The sequence below is a fragment of the Panthera onca genome, chromosome C1 (assembly GCF_046562875.1).
Source record: "Panthera onca isolate mPanOnc1 chromosome C1, mPanOnc1 haplotype 2, whole genome shotgun sequence".
Classification (NCBI taxonomy): Eukaryota; Metazoa; Chordata; class Mammalia; order Carnivora; family Felidae; genus Panthera; species Panthera onca.
The window spans coordinates 166,336,411-166,357,727 of record NC_138346.1 but is presented as its reverse complement, the minus strand read 5'-3'; the positions used below and the strand labels follow the sequence as shown (position 1 = coordinate 166,357,727).

Genomic DNA, 21,317 nt, shown 5'->3' with positions numbered 1-21,317 from the left:
TGTTCTCTGTATTTAAGGGTCTCATGGTTTGCCTCCCTCCCTTTCTGTAACTATTTTTTCTCCTTCTCTTCTCCCATGGTCTTCTGTTAACTTTCTCAAGTTCCACATGAGTAAAAACATATGATATGTATCTTTCTCTGACTTATTTCACTTAGCATAATACCCTCCAGTTCTAGCCACGTTGCTGCAAATGACAGGATTTCATTCTTGAAATGATGGTAATTCCAACCTAAACCAAATAAATTTCTTCCATTCATTCTAGTTATTTATAGAACACTTGCTATACATAAGGCCCTGTGCTAAACACTGGCAAAGATACAATATGAATCAGATATAGACCCTAAGGAACTTATAGTCTAATAAAAGAAATAAAATGTGTATATGATTATAATGCAAGTACAAAATTGTATTTGCCTCAAAAGAAGTACACAGAAGATGAAATGAGAGTTGTATTAAGATGACTTTGGCTGAGAGGTTTGAACAGAGAAATTATGAGTGACATCTGAGTTAGGTCTTGAATTGTTAAGTGGGATTCCAAAGATATACTTGGGGTGTGCATATAAATGTGTGTTTGTGTTTGGTGTGGGTGGAGGTGAAGGGGGACAAAGGCATTGGAGTAAGATGAAAAATGCACCCTGAGGAAAAATCTTTGTGAACAATGAAGGTAGAAAAGCATGTGGTATATACAGGGAATCTTAAATGATTCAATTAAATACATGAAGGAAAACAAAGTTAACCTTTATAAAAGTAAAACAGCCAGGCTAAGTCTGGGATTTTTTACACAAGCAAGAGAGTGTCTTCGAAGGTTTTTAAGCAGAAGAGTAAAGTGACTTAAACTATGCTTCAGAAAAATTTAGCTGTATGCAGCACATACTATAAGTAAGATCATTAGTTAAGATGCTATGGGAATAGTCCAAGTGAGAAGTAATCAAGGTTTAACACAGGTGGCAGATGTAGAAATAAAACAAATACAACATATACCATGTATTAAGCATGTCTTTTTATCTTTGCATTTTCATGCTTTGACATCTAAGAACTTGTTCATCCTGGAGGGAATGCCCCTCCCAAGGCTAATGGATGCCTATACACAGTAAGGGCTCATTTATAAGCACCCTTATAGAAACCAACCAATCCAGAGCCTAAACCCTTAACAACCTTTATCAGGCTGTCACGGAGATCTCATTCTCTGGGCCACTATCCACCTGCCCTAATCACCCTTGGGACAGGAATCAGACAATTAGAGATAGCCCCTATAACCAGAACCTTCTGAAATTATTTAAATGAGCTCATTGTAAACCTGCTTATTCTGCTTTGTCTGTTCTTCCCACAGAAACCACAATAAAGGTTCGTGCCCATATTTCTTCTTGCTTGTTCTACCTCCAGACTGGCTCTTGTGCTTTCCCATGTGGTCCCCTGTGTGGCATGGCATGCCATGTATCCTGTTTCTAGGGATCCATGAGTATTTAAAAAAATTCCTCCCCTCATAATAGTTATTTCCCTGTCAAAGTGTCTTACATACCTGATTAAAACATAACTCAGGCATCCTTAAAAGACAGCAGATACAGAACTGATCAGAATTGGTAACAGATAATAACAATACTACTTAAATTTTAAATTTCAAAGAACTTCCATCTATATTCTTTAGTTCAATTCTTATAATAACTTGTAAGATATTTAATAGTCATGTTTTACAAATAAGAAAACTAAAACTCAAAGGTCAATTTAAATTTTTTTTTTAACGTTTATTTATTTTTGAGACAGAGAGAGACAGAACATGAACGGGGGAGGGTCAGAGAGAGGGAGACACAGAATCTGAAACAGGCTCCAGGCTCTGAGCGGTCAGCACAGAGCCCGACGTGGGGCTCGAACTCATGGACCGTGAGATCATGACCTGAGCCGAAGTCGGACGCTTAACCAACTGAGCCACCCAGGCGCCCCTCAAAGGTCAATTTAAATGCTCAAACTCATCCAATAATTCAGAGGCTATTAATCTGTTTATTTGTAAATTAAGGTTAATAATAGTACCTATCTCATTGAGTTAAGGTGATGATTAAATTAGTCTTCACTTCTTTTTTTTTAATATTTATTTATTATTTTTGAGACACAGAGAGACAGAGTGTGAGTGGGGGAGGGGCAGAGAGAGAGGGAGACACAGAATCTGAAGCAGGCTCCAGGCTCTGAGCTGTCAGCACAGAGCCCGATGCAGGGCTCAAAATCACAGACTGCAAGATCATGACCTAAGCTGAAGTCAGATACTTAACCGACTGAATCACCCAGGTGCCCCTAAATTACTCTTCACTTCTAAAACACAATAAGAAGTTAAATTGTAGACATGTTCATATTAGATATCAGTGATATCTGATGGAGCCGTCTGGTAGCAGTTAAAAATGCAAGAGTAAAGTGAATTTTAAGGAATAGAAGTGAAAGCTGGAGATTCAGATTTGAGAATCTCTGTACGGAGATGATAAGAAATGAACTGAGTCCCAAAATAAAAACCTAAAGGCATAAAAAGAAGGTAATAGAACCAAGGGGAGAAACTGGAGATAGTAAAAGAAATCAGAAAAGAGGTATTTGAACCAGTAAAGTTCAGGGATAACTTAAATTTATTGAGGAAGATCAACACTGTCAGATGCTGCAGAGAGGTAGAAGTTAAGAAAGCCCATTGAATTTGGTGACTTTTGAAACCTTTAGGTAACTCATTATTGACCTTTGAATAGTTTCTGTACAGAAATGGAGACGACAGATTGCAAGGGTTGAAAAGTGAACATAGATGTTCTGGTCCAACATGTAAAGACCACAAAAGTCATCAATCTTGTTTTTATAACAAGAAAAAAGCTTAGCAAACTGAAAATCAACAGGTTTTTCAGATCCATCATTTAGTTTATAGGCAAACCACTGGCCTGAAAGTTGGACAGGCAGGAGAAAACAGAGAATCACAATTTACTGAGAGTAGAAACTTTGCAACTAGGGCCAGCAAATGGTAGGAAAACTTAAAGGATAACTGACTAATTGCTGGAGACTGAGTGTAGACTAATTTGAAAGGTAAAAATTCCTGAGGGCCCAGCCTCACACGGAGGCCCACCATGAGACTCATCGGGCTCTTGGGATGATCAGAGAAAAACTCCCTAATAATTTCAGCAGGGAGATAGGGCATAACTATTCTAAAATATACTCAGAACGTTCAGTTTTCCTTAACAAAGGCCTGCCCTCAAGGAAAACTATTTTATCAGAGCCTAACCAATGTCGGGGGGAAGAAATACACAACTCCAAGACCCTCTAGACTTCTTGTTCCACCTAAGGAAAAAAAATCTGAGAAACACTTATGAAGGTCACACTGAAGGGACAAACGCCCACTAAAAGACTAAGACTAATCATAGGATTATAGAACACTTCCTCTCCCCCCAACATCTTATCACCACACCAAGAGGTCGCCTGTACAGTAACAGGGGACTGGAATGGGAAGAAATGCAAGGCTCAGACTCTATGAAGGAGTCTCTAGGGAAACCTAAAAAACAGAGGAGACAAACACAAGGACACCAGAGGAAATTGAAGCCTCAAAAACCCACCACACAGCCCAATTTCCAGTCAGATAAACACAAAATCTCACATTAAAGGCTTATTTTCCTCAGTTCATATTACCTGATGCAACATGTTCGCTTTCAACAAAAAATTACAAAGCATATCAAAGGGACAAAGAACAGTCTGAAAAAACAGAGCAAGCATTACAGCCAGACTAAGATATGGCAGAGATTTCAGAACTGTCAAGAATAGGAATTTAAAATAATTATGATTTATATGCTAAGGACTCTAGGGGCACCTGGGTAGCTCAGTCAGTTAAGGGTCCAACTCTTGATTTTGGCTCAGGTAATGATCTCAGTTTGTGGGATTGAGCCCCACAACGAGCTCTATGCTGACAGCGTGGAGCCTGCTTGGGATTCTCTTCCTGCTTGGGATTCTCTCTCTGTCAAAATAAATAAATAAACTTAAAAAAAATATGATGAGGACTCTAACAGAAAAAGTGGATAACATGAAAACTCTAAGAAAGAATCAAAAGGAAATGAATGAACTTGTAAGAAAGGAGAATGGAGGAACTAGGCAGAGAAGTGGGATAAAAGCATTGAAGAAAGAGTGGTTGTTTTTACCATGAAAGGAGATTGCTCATATTGCTAAGCTAATAGAAAAGATCTAATATAGGAAAAACTGGAGTGAGAAAATGGAAAATTGGTAAATACATGTTTTATGAGATTCTTTTCAAGTTCAGGATTAAGTCCTAAAAGGAGAAAGATGAGAAATAACATTGGTTACTGGTCAAACCAATGGTTGTAAACTTTAAAGTCTATGAAATTTTGCTTTAATTGGGTAACCTGGCTATCTCAAAAAATGAAGATTATACTACTTCCCATCTCCCACCTGATTCTTTCCTTAATAGGTAATCTCCTACGAATTTGTCATTATGTAAGAAATTCCCAAGAGAATTTTCTAATCCTCTAAGCTACTATGAGAGTTACAAGACTTCTTAAAAAAAATTCACATGAATTCAACACAATTTTACTTTCAGATTTCCATACCTACAAGTAAAACAAAAATCAGACAGGATGAGCAGTAACCAATATTAGGTTCAGTCAGCAAATACTTATTGAGTGCCTTCTTCATTGAAGGCAATAGCAGTGAACGAAACAAAAATGCCTGCCCCATGGAGTTCGACAATTTGGGTGAAGACAGAATAATGAAAAAGTGTATCATATACCAAGGAGGGATAAGTTTTATTATTTTATGACGGGTGGATTAAAAAAAATGTTTTAGTTTTGAGAGAGAGAACGTGCACATAAGTGGGGGAGGGGCAGGAGAGAGGGAGAAGGGGAGAGAGAGCGAGAGAGAGAAACCTCTTGTGGCTGGAACCCATGAACCATGAGATCATGACCTGAGCTGAAATCAAAAGTCAGACGCTTAACTGACTGAGCCATCCAGGCACCCTGAGAAGGATTTTTTGTTAAGGTGACGTGTGAAGGAAATGTGAGTCATGAGACTAACTGGGGGTGCAATATACCAAAGAACAGCAAATGCGTAAGCCTTGAAATGGGAAAATAATGTGCCTTACATTGTTGTGAAACAATGAGCCAAAGGAAAGGGTCCAAGGTGAGATCCTGTGGGTCTGTAATGACATGAGCTTTTTACTCACATGGAAAAACTGGAGGGTTTTGAGAAGAGCCACAGTGATTACTAAGTTTGGGGTATTAGAAGACCATTTAGGTGGTTACTGTGATGTGACAGGGACTTACATTAGGGAGGTAGTCTCGATTTATTTTGCAGGTAGAAATGATAGAATCTGCTGATGGAGTGGGGCATTAATGAAGTCAAGGGAAACTCCAAGGTTGTTTATTGTGTAATTGGAAGAGTGGAAACTCTCATTTACTGAAATGTCAAAGACTGCAAAGTATATAAGGGGTTGGGGGAGATTAGTTTTGCATATAAATTTGGAGATGCCTATTAACTTCTAAGTGCAGACATTGATTTTTTTAAAGTCTGGATTTTGGAAGAGGTGCTGGCTAGAAATATAAACTTGTGAGTCATTAGTATATAGGCGATTTTTAAAGCATAACGCAATAGTGAAAAAAAAGGTGTTTAAAAACTGACCCCAGCAACACTCCAGTATTTAGATATGGAAAAGAAGAAAAGTTACCACCAGCAAAGCAATTTGAAAACAAGTAGCCATAAACCAAAGAGAGAACTAGGGAGGGCTGGTGTCCAAGAAACCAAACGAAGTGATTCAAAACTTGAGAAGTAGGAGGGTTAAGAAGAAACTGAGGAATGGCCATTGCATTTGGATGCACGCCTATTGCTGACCTTCACGCAAACTATTTTGGTGTTGTGGTGGAATGGAAAAAAGACCCTGAGAACCATATTCTGGAGAGAATGTAAGGATCTCCCCCAAGAACTTTCAACACGTTCTATTAAAGAAAGATTAGCTGAGCTAGTGGAGATTGGAGGAGAGATGCTGAAGGTCTGAGAAGAGAACAAAAGTGGTCCGGAAGTGTGGGAGAATGGATGAATCAGAAAACTTTAGTGCAACTGCTGGGCAGCACTAAAGAACCATTTGAAGTTGTAAGCGAAACAAGTCCACAGAGTTGTGTGCTCTTCTCCAACCTCTCGTTCAAGTGTTGCAGAAATGGCAGAACATTAGCAGGAATGGGTTTTAAAAGCACGATAGCATGAGGAGGCAGGAAAAAACTTCGACGACAGAGCATTAGTAAAGTTCAGTCCTCTGGCTCACTGAAGCTGAGGATTGAATGGGGGCAACAAGCTTGACCCGGCAGACCGGAAAAACCACCCCAGGAATGCTAGGAGGAGGAGCGGTTCTAAACAAAGTAGGTCTTTCCCGTAGAGCAAGCACAGCAGTAGGGGGTTCAAAAAGGCTGTACTAGGCCACGGAAGGCGATACTGCGGTATGACAGCTTCGAGGGATGACTGAACCCAGATGCACTAAGAGACTGGATCTAAAGGGGCTTCCTCCGAGACCCAGGAAGATAAGCGCCGGAACTTACAACCAGAGGTTCTGTTGCTTGCGGCTGTTTGCTGGAGAGATAGGCATGGTTGCGACAGGCTGTGGAGTGGTGGGCCACCCCTTCCCTGGCTGCTTCTGGAGTCCCTGTACCCCAACCCTCGGCGTTAGCGGCTCTGGCTGAGGCTCGGGAATGTTTGCTGGGCGTCATGGAGACGGAGGAACCCTGGCTCAACAAACGGCCGCGCGGTTGGCTGGCGGCTGGAGACCGAGGAGGAGGGCGGAGGCGGAGGGGAGGGCAGAGGGTTGGTGGAGCAAGAGGAAGCCCCGGACGACGACTAGAAAAAGGAGGCGGGCGGCCCGGGCCCCAGGCCCCTCCCAGGTTCTGAGTCTCCCCGGCTGCAGGCGGATGGATGGGGCTTCTTCAGGCGGTGGCGGCAGCAGTGAAGGTGGCGGCGGCAGCAGCGGCAGCGGCTGTAAGTGCAGCCTCCATAAACCATCTCTCCTCTCCTAGTCCTGATTGGGATGAGGGGCTCCTAAAGTGTCCTCGGTCCCCTTTCTCTCCTTCCCCTCCCCCACCGTAGAGTACCGCCCGGAAGACCCTTAACTTCCGGGGAGGGGCTGAGAGAGAACGCGCCCGGCCCGCTTCCCCTCCCCGAGTGCGTCGCCCCTCTGGGCGCATGCGCAGCTCTCCTCCACAGCGCACCCCCTCCTAGCCCGGTCTTTTGCTTTGGCGGTGGCGGCGGCGCGGATCTTCCCCGGCGGCCGCGGTGCGCTGGGAATCCGCTGCGGTGTGAGTTCGTCTCGCGCAGTTCGCTTCCGCCCCTTTCTCCTGTCGGCTCCCGAATTCGGTCGGGGTGGGGCTAAGCTGACCATCCCCCTGTGGCTCCGCCTCTTTTCCCCTGTAGATCCGGGTTCGGTCCCAGCCCTCCCTTGGGAGGCTTCTGCTCGCACTGCAGTCCCCGTGGTGAGCAGGGTCCTGGGCAAGCCGCCCTTTTTGAAGGGAATGAGGGAGGGCAGGAAGACTGAAGAGGGCATTAATATGAAAGAACGAGGTTCTCCTGCCCGATGGGAAGATCCCTGGGGACAGATGCCTCCCCCTCCTTGAAATGGCCTTGTTTTTACAGCTTTTCTTGGAAAGATCCCTGGCTGGGAGCCCATTTCTGGTCCTCGTTTGCTGTGTGACCTTGGGCGATTCACTACCCCTCTCTGGGCCCCAGTTATCCTTAAAGCTTCCTCCAACGCTAAAATTCTTAATTTTGCAGAAAAGCTTGTGCAGTTACAGACTCACCCGTCTACTGGGGCCGCTTACCCCAGATGACGTGGAGTTGACTGAACGAACCTTCTTTCTTCAATCATGGACGGAATGAGGCGACCTATTTATTGGGTCGCTTTTATTTCTTTACAAATGGCATGACCCAAGGCCCATTAATGTTTTCCTAAAATTGTCATGGGATCCTTGTCCTAATTCTTGGCCATCTTTTTAAAAATGAGAGGTTGAGAATTAGAGACATGGTGAGCTTGCGGTATCATCATCTCTGGTCTCATTACTACTGAGGCTCTCTTTCCTTTGATCCAGATGGTGTGGTGGCTCGATTCTCCCAGTGCCTGGCTGAGTTTCGGACGTGGTTAAGAACCAACTGGTTGAGGTTCAATGCAGACAAGACGGATGTGATGCTGGTAGGCAGGGGCACACTTGGATATTAAGGGAGGGAAAATCCAAACTCCCTCAAGTAATATAAATATTACATTACTCTTCCTGTATATTCCAGTATTTGAGAACTGATGATGGGCCAATAATTTCCAGAGTTTGGGTGAGATAAAAATAACATGTCGACAATATTAGGACTATTAAGAAAAAAATCAGTTTGTGATAATCTGATAAAAGGGGTCGCCCGGTAAAACTCTATGTAAAAATTGTGAAAAAAACAAGACTGTCCTTTGAAGAACCAAAAGGCTATGTAAGTGTTTTGAGGTGGGGTTAATAATAAAAACCAAACTAACAAAAAGATGATGCTGATTCTTGCATAGCTGTGGGGCTTCCGAATGTAATGCATTACTGCTTTGTAACCCGCATTCTGCCTACTAAAGTAAAGGTAAACTCTCAATTTATCTAAAATGTCATTTTAAGTTTTTTGATATTTAGGTATTTTCAACCAAACTGGTAGCTATCCATAAATTTTTACCTGCACATAATGTGTAGGTTGTTACTTTTAAATAAAAATTTTAGTAAATAGTTTACCAAATAATCTCAAAAGGGACTCATGGACTCTGAAAATTGTTAGGTAGAGAATTTGTTGTTAGCGTTTTGAATGCGCTGCATTCATCTGTTTCATTCAAACAGCTCTAGAGTAAACTTACAGATATTTTCTTGGAGCGTTTTGAAAGGTACCTGAGTTGCATAACATTTTGTTTATGTAGTATGGATATATAGTACTTACATTTGCATCAGGTATTGGTACTGAATAACAGGTTATATTTCATAGGTATATGTAAATTGCCAGAGACGTTTATTTATTGGTCAGTTTAAGGTACTGGTTGAAGTAAAATTGTGACCTTAAAATGCTTTTGTTAAAGGAGAATACTAACTGAAGGGTTCCCGTGTGTGCTGTGTGTGTGTGTGTGTGTGTGTGTGTGTGTATTATAACTTCTATAAAAAATGTTTAATAACTTTTTAATGGAGTATTCAGTAAATTGTTTAAAAATAATTTCCCAATATAATAACAGTTTTGAGAAGTTTCAACGTGGTGAAAGTTAATGTTAGTTTGCCTGAAAATAATGAAGCTTGTAGGTGGGGAATGGGAGCTAAAGAGGCATTTATTCAGGCTTTGTATAGAGATTTTTTTTTGTTTTGGGACATTAGCCACAAACCTCACCTAAAATTGGAATTAACCACACTTTTTAGCTTAACTTTAAACATTTTACTACATGATGTAACAGAGCTATCATTTTGGACATCACATTAACACGTAATATAAACTGTAATGATTTTAAACAGCTCATAGGTATTAGTGAATATTCTCATACTTTTAACTCTGTCATGTCTTGTTTTTAGCTCTTCTAATATCAATAGGCATTGAAGACTTATATTTTGTTATTCCAAGTATAAATATTGATTGCTTGCACTTAAATACAAAGAAGACATCTATTGAATTAATCCGAAGTGCTGAAAAACTCAGGGAAATGAATGGAAGTAACTAGGAGATAGATTCTGGTTTAATAAAACAATGTTCCAAACATAGAGCTTTGTCTGAAAAGAGCAGTGTCTTCATCAGTCATTGGAGGTGTTTTAGCATAGGCGGAAAAGCCTGGTAGTGGGGAGACATAATGAGAGATTCCTACCTGGACAGGGTAGAAATTGACTAAAGACACTAAGATTCTGTGGCTAATGAAAAGTTAATTTTTACATATTTGTTACTGAGGAGGTAAGCAAGAGTTTTTGAGAAAGACTTTGCTTTCCTCAAGGTGGTTCCTAAAATTTTGAAAGATAAGTGTATCACAAGAATAAAATGGGAGTAAAACCATGCTGAATTCAGGAGTAATGTGTTACAAATGACTTATAATGTTGCAGGCATTTCTTTTTATCTTTAGAATATCTGAACCTAAAAAAATAAAATAAAATCACTGAATTCACATTTTTTTAAAAAGGGAAGGAGAAAAATGTAGAGGGAATTTTTCCCCTAAACGATAATGCCACTTATAATTAGTAAAAATGATACACATTATTAATAAACTTAAAAGTCATTTATCAATAAGAAGGGGATATCCATTCAGATATCTCCTAGATGGGATTTTCCTGACCATTTCAGATTTTCCTGACAATTTCAGTAGCTTAAGGGACCATGATCCCCAGCTTTTTAATCACAATTGGGATTTTTTTTTTGAGGTTGAACTGAAGAATCAAAGACTAAATGGACTTAAGCAAGTTATTCCTGTACTTTGCATTTTGACAACACTTTTTAAAAATTTTTCTTCTTGTGAACCAGCTAAATTTCATATATTAACTTTGGTATTTAAATGGAAAACACTCCTTTATCCCCATGGTATTATAAAGCCTGAGTTTCTACCTCTGGGCCCCTGATTTCTGTCTTTACCCACCTCAGGTCTGTGCACATCAGTTGTTCTTTGCCTTCAGCTGTTTCCATCAAGTGTCTCAAAGTGAAAACTATTTAAACACAAACTGACTTTTCAAAAAATGACTTTTGAGTCAAAAGGACTAAGGTAATTCAGTAGTGTACTTCTATATACCTGTGCTAAAATATTTATTCCCCCAAGGAATCCTGAAAAACACTTTTGTATAAGTATTCTAAAAAAAAATAAAATGAAAATACTGTACAGTAAAAATTGTTTGTAGATTTGGGAACCTTAAAGTTTTCCTTTCTCTTCTTTCCCTTGCTTTTCTTTCAGTAGAAAATGTGCATCAGATGTTTATGTTTAATTGGTTTACAGACTGTCTGTGGACTCTTTTCCTGTCAAATTACCAGGTAATGTCCTTTCGCTTAGCAGCTTCATATACCTATAAATGCACAAGTTATTCATGCACAAATTATTATTGGACATAAGAATTTCAAGTTAATGTTGAGTCTTTGGAAAAAGGAAACTGGTTAATAGAGTCTAGACTGTTAAGGGAATACAAATTTAAGCAAACAGCCCATGTTGCACTGTAAGTGAAGTATAAAAGAAAAACTGTGTATGTGCACATTTATGCAGTATATTATAGTGCTGGCATCACATTTGGAAGGAATGACTTTTTATACTGAACTGGTTGATATGGGCAATCATTTTTTGAAATTGCATTAAAAACCCTTGAACATTTGAGGGAAAACAGGCTTTTTGAAATTAAGACTTCAACTCCTGGTTTAGTAAAATGTGTTAGTGCATGTTTTAATATCACCTTTGTATTAGCCAGTATCTGCGTTAGTAATGGAAGTGAAACATGTTTGTTATTTTGCAGTCATTGACCCTGCAGTCATTAGAATTGGTTTCAAGGCCAATTGGCAGTTCTAGGCCAGTGTTTTAAAATAAACTTTAAAACTGTAGGCATTTCAGGCATTGCAAATAAGCAGGTTTTCCCTCTCTGCAGTCAAGTCGGAGATTATTTATATCTATCAAAGAGCAGCTTTTCAGTATTTCGCATTTTGAAATTTTCTCCAGTTGTGCAAAATTCAAACATTGCACAATTATGTTGCTCCTGGCATCTCAGGAAGCGTGTGAGGAAAAGCAGATGAGATGTGAGGATGGCAGACTACCTATCCACAGTCCCTTAATCTCTGACCTCTAAGGTTTGGGGATGTGGGATTTTACATTTCCCGTCGGGAATCAACGGAGAGAGAAATACTTATCAAGAGACAACCGCTTTCAAAGCGCACTACTTTGTGCCTTTGCCGTTGTTGCATCACAGCAACATCCGTTTTCAGCAAATGCTCTTCGAAAAAGGCCTACATGTAGAATGTAACGTATCTTTTCCCCTGCGATGTAAATGCTGGACACGGTTTTCTGGGCACTTTCCCTTGACCTCTCTGGTCCCTTAGAGCCCTCTCTTTCAGCTGGAGTCGCGGATCCGCTAAGGGCAGGGGAGGCGCCCCGCGCGGAGAAGCCCACCTACCCCCCACACCCACCTTGACTCCGCCCCCTCCGCGCTCCTCCCGGGGAAGGCTTCCGCGGGGCCGCGCGCGCGCGCCCGCCTCTGCTCCTGCGCGCGCTCAGGCTTTTTCCCTCCAGTCCAGCTCGGCCGGGGCGCCGCGAGGGGGCGGAGTGGGGTGTGGTGGGCGCGCTCGGGCGGCTCCTGCGCGTTCCCGCCAAGGCAGCGGCGGCGGGAGCGGTAGAGACGGCGGCGGCGGCTGGAGTCCCGTTGCCGACTCTCACATCCGGGTTCTGGCCGTGACCCAGCTGCGGCCGCCGCGGAGATGTGACCCGTCAGTACGGCAAATATGGCGGAGGTAAGGGAGCGAGCTCCCCCTCCCCGTCCCGGAGCCGGGCGCCCCGGGCCCTGGCCGGGGAGGAGTGGAGTGGGCCTGGCTAGGAGAGGCCCAGCCCTGCTGGCGCCACTGCCCACCTGTTGTCCGGAACAGGCCGCGCTCTGGGCGGGAGCTTTCCTTGGAACTTAGTTGGGATGGGTCCGGGGGTAGGAGGAAGCGGAGGCGTAGTTGGACTTCGGGGGCAGTTTGAAGGGTCGAGTGCTGCGTGGTAGTGCGTGCGGAGAGGGGCGAGGGCGAGTGGGCGCCCTCCAGGCAGGGGCGCCGGTGGCGCAACTTCGCCGGCCGGTGCTAGGGGCCAAGAGAGAGGAGCTGCTGCTTCCTCTTCTTGCGAAGTTTCTTCCCTCCTTCACCGAGATGCTGTTGCGCCCTTCCGTGTCACCCCCACCCGTTTGCTACTGACATCCAGTCCGTGTTGATGGGGAAAACGTAAGGCAGAATGGCCTTCAACTCTCATTTTTCTCATGGAGCTACGATGAGCGTGGAGAAATAAACGTAGCCTTTCGCGATCCGGCCCTTTAGGTTGGGGGAATCCCCCTGAATCTACGGAACAGTTCCATTCCTCCCGAAGGTAGAACCTTTTTTTCTCTTTATGTTTCGGAAGAGTTGCTTTCTACCTTTCCCCCTCTTCACTTTCCAGGCATTCCCCCCCACCCCCTTTCCTATCAAGGCTATCTATTATTGTCTTTTTTTCCCCCTTTTATGGGAGGTTTTTTTTGTTGGTTCCCCCCCCCCCTCCTTTTTTTCCAGTAAACGAGTTAACCAAAGGCCCCTTTCCTCGGTGGTAATTGTTTTATATTTTGGGGCCTCAAATCGTGGCAAATAACCACTGTTATGATTCATTGAAACTTAGTGTTAACGCCTCTGGAGATTTGAATTTTTGTTTCTGATTTAAACCTTTAAACATTTGATTTTTTTAATACTTCCCCCCCCCCCTTACCCTCGGAAAAATTCGTTATTCCTTACCCCCTAGAGTTCAGGAAGTGATAGTATTTGGAGTTTTAAGTCTACTTTGAGCGAGAGCCTCACTAAATGATTGATAAGGCATTTCTTCTGTGTGAATTACCGTTTTCATGGGCTCAGACATCCCCAAATTCACGAATAGGTAAAAAAATTTTCTTACCATCCAGTCCCCAATATTTGTCTTCATTAATTGCTGTATGAAGTCAGTGGTGAGTTAGGTGAGTACTTTGAATTTGGGATACTGAAATATAGATTATGGAAAAATATTAATTTGGACGCTTTTTCATATACCTGTTGAGTGGAGGGACCTGAAAGTTAGCTGTTTTGTGGAATTGCTCTTAGGTTGCCCCTTCTGCTTTCCTTATGGAAACTGGCTTTGTACTTTTGTAGTGGAGTATTTGCTGTTAAAGGAAGAGGAGATTCACTGTAGCAGGAGTCTTCACTGCTAGTAATCTTTTAAAAACATTTAATACTTTTGATCTAAAACTAAATTTAGATCTTAGATTTATTTCCATTTCTTTTGTTCTTTGTGGTTAAAGAATTGTATTTCAAGGCACATGAGTTGGAGAAAACCTAGTACTTTGTATTTCATTTAAATGTGACTGGGTTCATTCCACTGGGCTGAAGGAGTTTTAGTCCTGGTAAGATTTTTAAGTGTTCCTTTTTTCATGTGTAAGTTGGGGAAGGAGTTATATGTAGCTGGATTTACCTACATTTTGTTAAATAGCCTTCAGTGGATTCCCCCTTTCAGTGAATGCCTCTTAGATAAGCAGCAGTGTACTGTAATAGGTTATGTGGTTTCTTCCCTCACGGTGCTGCTCACAATGACTTAAGCTTTAAGTTTTGTAGTCCTATTTTAAGGCAAGCTATTATTGACGGAAAATAACTTTGCTTTTGAAAATACAGTGAAATTTAAGTTTAGAAAGCTTCACCCAGAAATTTTAATTGCCCAGCACACTGAAAACTCAGTATGTAAATAGGAGTATATTAATATTCTTGTTTTAGAAATTAAAGATGGTTGTATCATAAGAGAGGAAAAGCAGTATTTTGAGTCACTAATCATTTCCTAATATTTTCAAGTTTTAGTTTTCTTAAAAATTGCATAACTTAGAGAATGGAATTCTCATGTTCAGTAAGGAACGCATGGATGGTTCAATTTCAAGAAGAGTAAACCTGAACTTTGTGTTCAGTGAATTTATTTAGTGACCTGAAATCTTTAAAAAAAAAATTCATCTTTTAGTGTTGGATAGTTTTGTTTTTAGTGAATTTAGAAGAATGGGGAAACCTTCATTCATCTGTGTCCTACAAAATACCTAAACAGGTGAAGAGGTGAAAAGTAAAATTAGTTTGTATTGTTCTGATTTCAATATTTTAGTAATTAGGATGATTTTAGAGATTAGTTATTTTTAAAACATAGATGGAGAAGTGCTTGCTTTTATTTTTATATGGGCACTCAGGAGATTCATTCTTTGTGATGCCAGTAAAAAGCATCTGGTAGAATAAATCAAATGTGCTATTGCACTTTTGGTTAAGTAGACCTGAGCATTGAAGCTGACTGGTAAAATAACAGAAAATGCAAAGCAACAATATACATTTATTTGATAAATCTGAGGGGAAAACAGGTTATTGAAGAAGCATGTCTCCAGAGAAAAATGTCAATATTATGCTTCTAAGTTCGTTGTTGTTGTTGTTATTTCCTACATAGGAGAATGACCTTACCTTGTTTTTCCAGAAAAGTGTTTAATTCTTGAATACAAATTGATTTAGATGTGAATAGAATATACTAATTTTTTCATATTTGATCTGATCACCTAGGCAGTCTATAAGTAGGAAGTATGTGTTTAATGGTTCCTCAAATCGTGCTAACATTAAAAACATATTTAATGTGCTTAGAAGAAATGGCACATACTCTTTTTCTTAATAGGTTTTTAGTAATATTTTTCATTGCTTTTTATCCCTTAAAATTACTTATCAACCTTCTAAAAGGAGGTTCTCCTAGTTACACTTAAAGGAAGGAAATTACAGGGTAGTTGCAGTTTTACAAAGGCAACGAGAAAGAAAGAATAAGAGGAAGAAATAGTTGATCCTTTGGGTTTTATAAGGAATGTGGTACAGGGACCTTTGGGAATGAACAATTTGTCTGTTATTTCAGGGTTTGTAAACACATATGGGACTTTTCTTTTCCGGGGGGGAAAAAGCGACAACATAGTGTAAGACCTATCTTTTCACCTAGGTCATATTGCTATCATATAAAGAGAAGAAGATTTTAATGAACCTACTTTTCTATATTAGTTTTAAGTATTTAAACCTTTTCAAAACCAATACGTAATCTGTTTATTCACTGTCACATCTTCATTTATTTCTCTTGAAAACACACTCCTTGCTTAGTGGGTTTTAGTGTATTTGGATTTCATTTTTTAAGGAAATAGGATCATCTTGACCATTCTTCTTGATGGTGTTAATTTCTATTCTAAACAAAACTTGTTTCACTGCAGTAGTGTTAGGCCTTAAATAATTCTCTATAGTGGTAATGAACTTTTTAGTGTTTATACTTGAGTGTATTTAGGATTTATCCAGAGTAAGACTCTGGATAAATGTATGAGAATCTAATAAAGTTTAATTCAGAAGGAGTGATAAAGTGCATGATAAGGTAGAAAAGGTTGGTTGGAGGATATATAAAAGTCGATTACTTTTAGAGAATTTTTCTGCAGGAGAGTAATCAGTTTTTCAAATCAGAAATAAAACACTGGCATGCCTGGGTGGCTCCATCAGTTGAGTGTCCAACTTTGGCTCAGGTCATGATCTTCTGCTTTGGTTCGTGAGTTTGAGCCCCGCATTGGACTCATGCAAAACCCACTTTGGATCCTCTGTCCCCCTCTCTCTTTGCCCCTCCACTGCTTGCACTCTCTCTTAAAAATAAACATTAAAAAAAAAAAAAAGAAAACAAACACTGCCATAAGAAACTGATTAGTAAAAATAGAAAAGTAATCACCTGTATAGAAATTTCTTGCTTGAAGTTAGCTTGAGTCCCTGTATGTTTCAAAAGATTTGCAAATGATTTCAAAATTCATTGCAGTGATAAAACTGTTCAAGTACCAGTCATCACCTGGGACTCATTCTGTTTGACTTATTCTATGGCTTATAAGAATGACTGTTAAATTATGTTTGTGTAGATAGGAAATTCATAAAGTAGCACCCCCAAAAAAGCTTTTTGCAAATTGAGATTTTTTTCTAAAGGTCCTAGATTTAAAAAAAAATTTTCAGAAGAGGCTGTTAAACATATCCCATCCCTTTAGCTAAGTATTCCTTGGTAGTGTTAGGTCTTTTGAGCAGTTTATAATAAAAGTAAAGAACTTAGATCTCAAAGGAAATTGAACTAGAAGATATCTAAATCTTACTTAGAGAAAATGAAACTGAGCAGAGTTGATGCAATTTGTCCTAAGTTGTGCAGTTAGGCTGTGGCACAATTAAGAGTGGAACCTAGGCTTCTGAATTCCTAGTGCTTAATAATAGCAATTCATCCTCTGAGTTATTACTACTGTAGTCAATTTGCTAGTTTTACCAACACGACTTTCTTAATCTTTTTTATGCCCCCAAATTCTTCAGGGGAAAGTTAAGTGACTTAGTTTTGTATGGAGGAAGAGAAATGGTGAGCACAGTTCCCCTGCTTTCTCCACCTGGAGGAGGGGCATCTAACTCCTTCCTGGCTTCTATCCCCATCACTTGAGAACCTCTGATTTAGTTAGCAGCGTCTATATTGTTAAGTAGGTGATGATAACAAAGAAATGGTGGTGGAATTAGTTTGAGGGGAGAAATTAGTTCAGACAGTTATGTTTATTTGAAAATATGCTTTTGATTGCCTGGAATATATGAATCTGATTACTTCATTTTTACCTTTTTTTTTTTTAATGGTTATATTCTAGTTTACTGTGTTCTAGAGACACATTTGAAGATATCTGAGGCATTTAATATTTGTTACAAGTATTAGCAACTTGATCAACTAAATCATATATGTGGTGAAGATATAAAAGTCAGCTGTTCATTTTTTAATTTGATTTAGCCTACTCATACTCTGTGTGACTGTCTAGTTATGTTTTCTGTCTCAGATAATTATGTATGCACCTAAAAGAAAACTAGGTTATTTTTCTAAATGATACATTTGTTAAAAAAAAAAAAAAAAAGTGGCTAGTAATAGGTTTTCTTAAAAATCTAAAAGTAGAGGAAGGAAATGAAAATTGCTCATAATTCCATAAGATGATCTCCACTGACTTTCTTTAAAAAAAAACCAGTAATACTAACAAGTGGTTAGAAAATTCCAATAGTATAGAAGGGTATAAAATGAAAAAAACTTTCTCTCCCCAACCCATTCCCTAGAGATAACTATTGTTACAGGGTTTTGTGTGTACTTTTGGAGAAAAAAAAAAAATGTCATTTATATTCCAGCCCAAGTTACCCCCTTCTCTACTTTTTTTTTTAACTCCTAATATATGTATGAATAAATAAATAAATGTTCTTTGCATTTTTTTTCCTCATTCACCACAAACAGACTTGTCTCTTTTTAATGGATTAATAGTGTTTTGTTGCTTAGAAGAACAGTATTTTATTTCTAACTAGTTAAATGATAGACTTGAAAATTTTTTCCCAACTTGTTGCTATGAACCACTTTATGGTAACGACTGTTAAACATGTATCTTGGTATGCTTTCTTAGGCTTATCAGTAGGATAATTTCATATTAGCAAAATGATCACTAGAAGGGTTAAACCAACTTGTATTTTTCTACCAATAATGTATGAGTGCATCATAAATACATTTTCACTTCTAATGAAAAATTTTTTTTACTATTTGCATTTTCTAGTTTGTGCCTTTTCTAAAAATACAAAAAAAAGTTACAAATGAATACCTGTTTTACAGCTCTAGTTTTAAGCAGGTACTAATTTGTGCATCATTAATGGTAGATGTCGCAGGTTTTTCTGGAAGATATTGTTAAAGATACCACTTCCTAAATAGACATAGATAATAGTCTGACATGACAGATGATAACTTGCAGTCACATTTTAAATGTACTTTGAACAGATGAAAAACATTCAAAAAAGTAAGAAAGTAAGGGGGAGGAAGGAAAGAGGTAAAGAGAAAAGATTTTTAATATAGTTGTTCCCCTGGAAGGTATAGAAATATTCAGGTCGTAGACTTCAGTTCCACCTTCACCACTTACCATGGATCAAGTCACATTATCTCCCTGGGTTTGCTAATCTATAAAATGATGTTGGCAGAGTGGGTGTTATTGCCAGGTATGTAGTTATGATCAAGTAACTTTATGCATTGGAGAATATGTAGTACTATATAAATGTAAGCTGATTCTGCTCTTCTAAATACCTAAAAAAAAGAATGCTCACATTCTGTACTTAAATTTCCTGTATTATGATAGTGAACTTTTACTTTGAAAAATAATTTTTTTGCCTGCAGTTGGGACAAAAGTAATGTATAGTATAAAATTTTCAAATGCCAGTTTTCTAAAAGGTCAGTTTTTAAATTAATTGAGTATAATAAACTTACAAGAAATATCTCACTCTCACCCAGCCCAAATGGAAACAGTGTAATTATATTTTGAACATGGAATACTAAAATGTATGTCTAGAGGCATATCTCCCTACTTCCCCTTCCCTATCCTAACCTAGGTACACATCAGTCAAATTACAGTTCTTGAAACATTCCAGTATTTCTGATGTAAAATGGTCATTAATGCTGTCTTTGAATACTGGGTGTTCTCCTTTCTGCCAGCTAAACGTACAAATAATACCAGTCCTCTGAATATTTGGTATCTTAATTAACGGAAAATATTTGGGACCTTTTTCAGAACTTTAAAGTGATAGATAACTTTACCAATACAACACAAGGATCAGTGTGGTATTGGCAGTTAGTGCTCTTTGAGGCCTTTTAAAAACTGCAAACGCCATTCACAACTCAGTGTCTTTGTTATTGCCAATACCTAACATCTGTGAAAATGTACCTTTTATTCAGAAGAAGAATGACATTTTTAATCAGAAACCCCTTTTTATCAGAAGACTGTTAAATGGAGTAATTATTAGAGTGTTCAAAAAGAACTGAATGCTCAAAGAGCCATTTCTCTTAAGCTCCTAATTTGAAAGAAATGCTGATTTTCTTGTTTCTGCCCTGCAATATTTTCAGAAGTTTACTAAAAAGGAAAAACAGCACTGTGAGGCTACTTTGTGAGTGGCAAACCTGGGACCAGATAAAGACAGTCATCGTTGCCGTAGCCTTGGACAGAAATTGTGCTTAAACTTGGGAAACAAAGCATAACTGCATGACATAAAAGTAGATTAATATTTTAAAATATTGATTTGCTGTGTAATAATTTGTGTGGTGGTTATATCCGTTTTGAGCTTAGAAGTGTGTTACTCTGCCCATAAGATGTTAAGCAAGCTAGAAACCCTTTTTATAGTTACATTACTCTATCACCCTGCTTTTCAGCTTCCTGTTAGAGGAATGGAATTAATAAGTAGCACTGGTTTGACTCTGTGTGGCAGAGCAACTTTTAAGTAAGGGTAGTGGTGTGACACTTTAAAATATATAATACTGACTACTATCAGTCTTTTATTAAAGTAAGTTGATGCTATAGTCAAGAGCCATTTTAAGAATTAAAAGGGAAAAAAAATAGGACCCTTGGGAAGTGTGCTTCAAAAGAACCTAAGTCACCATGTACAATAGAGAATGTCATACTTAATACAATAGCATACTATGGACAGTTTTCAAAATAGAATTTTAACACCTTAAAAGAAATTTGTCTTAGATGCCTAGTTTTTCAAAAATTCGTCACTTTCCTCATTTTATTTTGTTCTTCTCGGCTCCCTTCCGCATTAGTTACCAGAAAGAAGGAAAATAGAGATCTTCCTTATGATGGGGTTATGTCCTGATAAACCTATCATAAGTTGAAAATATTAAGTCAAAAATGCATTTAATGTACTTAACCTACTGAATGAACATCATAGCTTAGGATAGCCTACCTCACACATGGTTAGAACACTTACATTAGCCTACAGTTGGGCAGAATTGTCTAACACAAAGCCTATTTTATAACCATGTATTGAATATCTCATGTACTTCATTGACTACTAGACTGAAAGTGAACAACAGAAAGGTTGTATGGGTACACAATGGTTATAAGTGTATTGGTTGTTTGCCCTCGTGATCGCATGCCTGACTGGGAGCTGCAACTCGCTGCCACTGCCCAGTATCACAAGATAGTATCATACCACGTGTTGGTAGCCCAGGAAAAGATCAGAATTCAAACTTCGGTTTTTACTAAACGGGTATTCCTTTTGCACTATCATAAAGTTGAAAAATCGTAAGTTGAGCCATAATTGTCAGGGACTGTCTGTGCTGGAATAACTTATCTTTGCTAATAATTTTGGGCTTCCAGCGTGCCTGACTTCTAATGGGCATGAAATAGCTCTGAATGAATAAGAAAGGTTTTAACTATGAAGCATATGCCATTTGAAGCATCTTGAGTTTTTGTTATATATTTACAGAAGTTTATGTTTGTATATGACTTGTTTATAATTTTGAATTAACTGAATTTAGATAAAATAATAGCCTCAAACCGTCAAGTGGTTGTATTACCAAAATAAGTTGCTAACAGTGTTATCTTTAAATTTTCTAAATGCTTATAGTTAAATTTATGAGGGGTAGAATGCTACAGTAGAAGCAGCATGTTATAATTGGGAATGTTTTTGATTTTTTCATCAGAGACCTTAACCTTTCTAGACTTTAGCTCAAAGGTTACTAATTCTGTGATAATTTAAAAATATGTTGTTTGTTGTAAAGTTAGCCTAATGTACTATTTGGTGCTTAATAACATTTT

The 21,317-nt window shown here is 39.0% G+C and overlaps 2 protein-coding genes across 13 annotated transcripts in view; one reads left to right on the top strand and one right to left on the bottom strand.

The window, feature by feature from the left end:
- Positions 1–6,716, bottom strand: part of DNAI4 (dynein axonemal intermediate chain 4) — a 96,285-nt gene extending 89,569 nt beyond the window's left edge. The window contains 2 exon segments of the mRNA XM_060625280.2: positions 6,543–6,650; positions 6,652–6,716. Of these exon segments, the coding sequence (XP_060481263.2) occupies positions 6,543–6,650; positions 6,652–6,710 (167 nt within the window). The 5' untranslated portion in view covers positions 6,711–6,716.
- Positions 6,717–6,866: 150 nt separating this feature from the next.
- Positions 6,867–21,317, top strand: part of MIER1 (MIER1 transcriptional regulator) — a 60,066-nt gene continuing 45,615 nt past the window's right edge. For 2 of the 12 annotated variants that reach the window (XM_060625284.3, XM_078451808.2), the window contains exons 1-3: positions 7,192–7,292; positions 8,079–8,179; positions 10,907–10,983. In XM_060625284.3, coding sequence (XP_060481267.1) covers positions 10,924–10,983 — 60 coding nt within the window. In that variant the 5' untranslated portion in view covers positions 7,192–7,292; positions 8,079–8,179; positions 10,907–10,923. Of the gene's footprint in view, positions 6,976–7,191; positions 7,293–7,346; positions 7,467–8,078; positions 8,180–10,906; positions 10,984–12,172; positions 12,439–12,458; positions 13,046–21,317 lie in introns of those variants that run through there. The other 10 variants (XM_060625282.3, XM_060625281.3, XM_060625285.3 and 7 more) reach the window with 10 other exon arrangements.